This window comes from Austrofundulus limnaeus, unplaced genomic scaffold (assembly GCF_001266775.1).
Source record: "Austrofundulus limnaeus strain Quisiro unplaced genomic scaffold, Austrofundulus_limnaeus-1.0 Scaffold137, whole genome shotgun sequence".
Taxonomy (NCBI): domain Eukaryota; kingdom Metazoa; phylum Chordata; class Actinopteri; order Cyprinodontiformes; family Rivulidae; genus Austrofundulus; species Austrofundulus limnaeus.
Window position 1 is genome coordinate 896,478 of NW_013952539.1, and position 4,377 is coordinate 900,854.

The 4,377-nt window shown below is 37.7% G+C and overlaps 1 protein-coding gene across 1 annotated transcript in view; it reads right to left on the bottom strand.

The window, feature by feature from the left end:
* LOC106522854 (copine-1) overlaps positions 1–3,468 on the bottom strand; it is a 7,303-nt gene extending 3,835 nt beyond the window's left edge. The window contains exons 1-10 of the mRNA XM_014016051.1: positions 3,340–3,468; positions 3,070–3,249; positions 1,898–1,972; positions 1,741–1,812; positions 1,471–1,554; positions 1,160–1,249; positions 973–1,071; positions 798–881; positions 518–577; positions 294–431 (exon numbers count right to left, since the gene is read on the bottom strand). Coding sequence (XP_013871505.1) covers positions 294–431; positions 518–577; positions 798–881; positions 973–1,071; positions 1,160–1,249; positions 1,471–1,554; positions 1,741–1,812; positions 1,898–1,972; positions 3,070–3,249; positions 3,340–3,468 — 1,011 coding nt within the window. The remainder of the gene's footprint in view (positions 1–293; positions 432–517; positions 578–797; positions 882–972; positions 1,072–1,159; positions 1,250–1,470; positions 1,555–1,740; positions 1,813–1,897; positions 1,973–3,069; positions 3,250–3,339) is intronic.
* Between the last annotated feature and the right edge of the window lie 909 nt (positions 3,469–4,377).

The following is a 4,377-nucleotide window of genomic DNA, read 5'->3' on the forward strand; positions in this document are numbered from 1 at the left end:
TATGATGAGGAGATATAAATATCAAGTATTTTAATTCTGAAATTTGTGTATGTCCCAACACCAACTTAGTGAATTACCAGTGTAGATTATAYGTTTTAAATTAAACAGTTTACTTGGGTTTGGAAACTGAGTTTGAAATAAAATTATTGATTTTTGTTTGTAAAGCTTAGTTTGCAAAAATCAAAAGAAAAAAACTTTCTTTTTTTTAGGAAACAAGCTGTGATGGAGGGGTTCATATAAATGATGTTATGGAGTTGGAGCGTGCAGAAGTGTTTGTGTGTTTCAGTGTGTACTAACGTGTCATAATCCTGGACCACCTGGCCCACGGACCACAGCGCAGACAGGTACTGGTTCAGCCCGTCAGGACTCATGTAGTGGAGAGAGTTGGGCGAGCGCGGGTCACCGTTTGAGCCGGTGAAGTCGATGCCAACCTAACGTGTACATGCWYTGTTAGTTCAGGCGTTCATTCAGCTGCATCTATGAAAGACAACTTGCATGTGAGCTGATGTGAACGTACAGTGAAGTTGATCTGGCAGCCCCCCATCACATAGTCCAGGAAGCTGTACTGAGTCTCCAACTGCACACAAACAAACACACAAATATCTGAAACAAATGTCTAGAGTTCAATGACTGAGAAAGAAATTCTTGACGCCTGAAGCATCAAACTTCGAAATGCAGGGAGTTTTTAGCTGATATTATTTAAGAGTAAATTCTATAGACAGCTGTACAGTGCTGCCATTAAAACAGACAACACACTGCTTTTAAAWCCAACAGTTTCCAAACTGTGAACTCTTTACCGTACAGCTCTTCACAGAAACAACCCCTGAGTTCTTGTAGGATTTCTTCTTCTGTTTATTAGGGTGGATGCATTCGAACTCCACCTGGATAAACACACAGCAAACAGCTCAACRACCTCCGACCAGCCGACAGAAAACCATTTATTTTACAAATCACAGATTTTCAGTCACTCACCGGTGAGCCGCTCCCAGCTTTCTGCAGCTCGGACACTTTCGTGGTGAAAGTGCCGATCAGRTCGTGAGTGCCGTCGCTGTCGTAATCAGAACAATCCACCTGCAGGAAGAGGAGATTTTTTAAATCGCCGACGAAGACCTGATTGGTTTGTTACGAGTGAAAAAGCTGGATGCTGATTGGTGGAAACCTTCAGGGGCTTTTCAAGGTCGCTGGAGCAGAACGTCTGCAGAGGAACGGTGAACTTCTTCCAGGTGGGGTTCAGATTGTTCTTCACCACCTGCAAACATACACGGCTTATTTAGTTTTAAACTGAGAGAGAAACGTTAAAATTAAACTTTTCACCAATTCAAAACAGCATAAAAACAAGTTACAACAGAAGTTTCTATGGAGGTCATTAATAAGTAAGAAAGTGTCTTCAATTTGGAACCATATTTTATATTAACATGGTTTGAAATGATGGAAACCGTGACAATAAAAAATAAAAAAAACTGTGTTTACTTCAGTTCTGTGGACCAGCTGCCACTTCCCGTCAGCTCCTTGTTTAAAAAACTCCAGGAATGGATCAGATTTCCCGAATGTATCCTGGACAAAAAGRAAAAGGAAGAACGATTAAATAAGTTATTAGGTTTTGAAATGAAACAAGCTCAACAGAAAATAACAACAACAAAAATAAATCATGCTGATTTGGTTGTAATGAGTTTTACAAGTCATTAACAAAACTGGAAATTAAGGTTAAAGTATTAAATATGTGCATTTAAAGTATGTTACCTTTTTATCAAGCTTTTTAGCTTCCAGCTCCAACACAATGGCTCTTTTGTCTTTTATCTCCTCTGCAGAGACCTTCAGAAAAAAAAACATCATCTTAACACTTGCACTGTTTTCTTTTTCATAGTAATACATGTACATATGTACAAATCCTACATACTGTGATGGTTCCTTTCCCTGCAGGCTTGTCTTTCTTCAGCTGGAGAGGTCTGGTAATAGTTTTACTGGAAACTATCTGAAATATTAAATAAAAAAGGAAACAACACCTTCAGTTGAGTTAATGACAGYAGAATATCTCAAACCTGCAATATGCTAAAATTAACTCCACCACATTTTTTATTTTCTAAGCATCCTATCAAAACATCCCTCAGAGCACATCTGGCCTGCAGGGGGAGGTAGAGCTCCACTAGAGATCTGAAGCAGCACTGCACAAAATCATTTTTGATGCACTGAATAAAAGAAGAAACGATCGCAATATTTTACAAAAAATGAAATTATATGTAATATGTGTAAAAAAATACAATTGTTTCTGTAATAATATGTAAATTAAAGATGAATATGAGTTTCATATGTGACCCATCACATCAAAATGAGGATCAAGTCTAAAAGCGGTACATGGATAAATAGGCAAATATACGGTTTTGATTAAAATGTTAACAAAAATTGCATTTTGTCAAAATATAATGATCAATTATCAATGTAACATTTGAATGAACTGTCTGAAATATAATCATAAAACAAAATTTTGAAGCACTATGTTGAGCAGTAGCAACTAAAAACCTGATTTTAAGGAAAAATGCCTTAAAATGTTGAGATTTTACCTCTGAGCTAGCAAAGTTTTGTTTTCAGATGGAAAATCTCAATATTCAAATAAAATTTGAGGTTTCCTCTTTATAAGGACATCAAAAATTCCCCATTAAAATGACATAAAATTAGGATTCAGACCAAATATTTATGTATTATTGTAACCAACAAGACAAATGTCATAAATATGGATTTAATTATGATGTCAGAATGATCCAGGTGTCAAAATGTAGCTTTTAAAGCAAAGAATCTGAAAATGTAATCAGGTCATTTTAACTAAATTTGACTTAATGCTCATTTCGATATGACTGGTCACATATTACCACACCAAAGTCTAGTTTAATACCTGCAGTTATAGACATTTTTACTGGTTAACCACCTGGACTTTTGTTTACTCCAAACCCTAACCAGTTGCAGATGTGCATTTAGGGATTTATCTAAGAAGTTAATTAAAACCCATCAACTAGTTTTGCTGACAAACACAGACAGTTAACTGCCTCTTCATGGTGATGTGTCTTAAAACCATACCTGTCCCAGCGTTAGCTCCACCCCTCCCAGGTAGTCATCATCCTTGAGGTCGGGGGACTTGTTATCGATGTCATAGACCCCCAGCTTCAGATTCTGGACCGTCTCAAATTTATAATCCAACCTGAGGCGCTGACTGAACGACGGGCTGGAGCAGTTCTTCACACGTTCAGTACGAGCCAGCTGACAGGGACAAGAAGAGACGTTGCTTTCRTTTGATTCTCACGCAGAACGAGATCTTTTAAAGAAAAATAAGCGATAACGGTGAGCTACCTCTGTCCATTTGTCTCCTCCTGAGCTCTGCAGCAGAACACAGAGAGGATCTGACTTTGATCCGACATCTTTGTCCAGCAGGTTGGCGCAGGAAACGGTCAGCTCCACCTTAGAGACACAGTCCGCCATCTGAAAGGAGCACAGCGAGATCACTCATCAGATCAGAGAGTCAAAATGGCATATGCAGTTTACGAGCCATCATTTCTGAAACCATACAGCTGAAGTTAAAACAGTATGATGAATATTTTACATGTGATAAACCTGATCACATGCATCTGGATTGCTCTCTTAAAACTGGCTAAATAAACTGCAACAATAATTTCTTAAAATAAAAAAGTCGTTATAACTAAACTTTGTTTCATAACCTCAGATGTCTCCATTTAAAGCAGCAGAATTACTCTCTTTGAATAATATGGACAATAAAAGAAACAGATAATGTTCAGCCTGAATGAACCAACTCAAAACAACTGACCCTTCCAACATCATTTAGCACTAAAATAATTCATTCACAGACACTCAGTTCATAAAACATTTTATGACTTTTTCTGAAGATCTGAAGCGGCAGCATTTTCCTTTCACTTCTTTCTTATCTTGCTCTTTACATCACATTTACATCAGTCAGTTCTTTGTCTTGATAGATTAGGTCAGTTAGGCTGTTTGCCTTTGCATGCAAAACCGGTCTTCTAACGTCATTATCACGTCATTCTTTCTACTTTTTCCAGAAAGCTGCTAAAGCCGATGGCGTCTCTGATTGTGGAGCTAAATTAATTCAAGTTTTTTTTCAATCAATGAAGTGAATTAGATTGAAGCTGTACGAAGCAGTTCACTCGTTTCCAAGAAAACACACCCATTCATACACAAAGCAGTTATGTCACCACAAACTTTTTGAACCGTGGGAGAACAAACACCAAAAAACGCAGGATATCAACCATAGAAATGAATATGTAGAAGCCTCATTGACATATACATACACACACACATATACACACACACACACACACACACACACACACACACACACACACACACACACACACA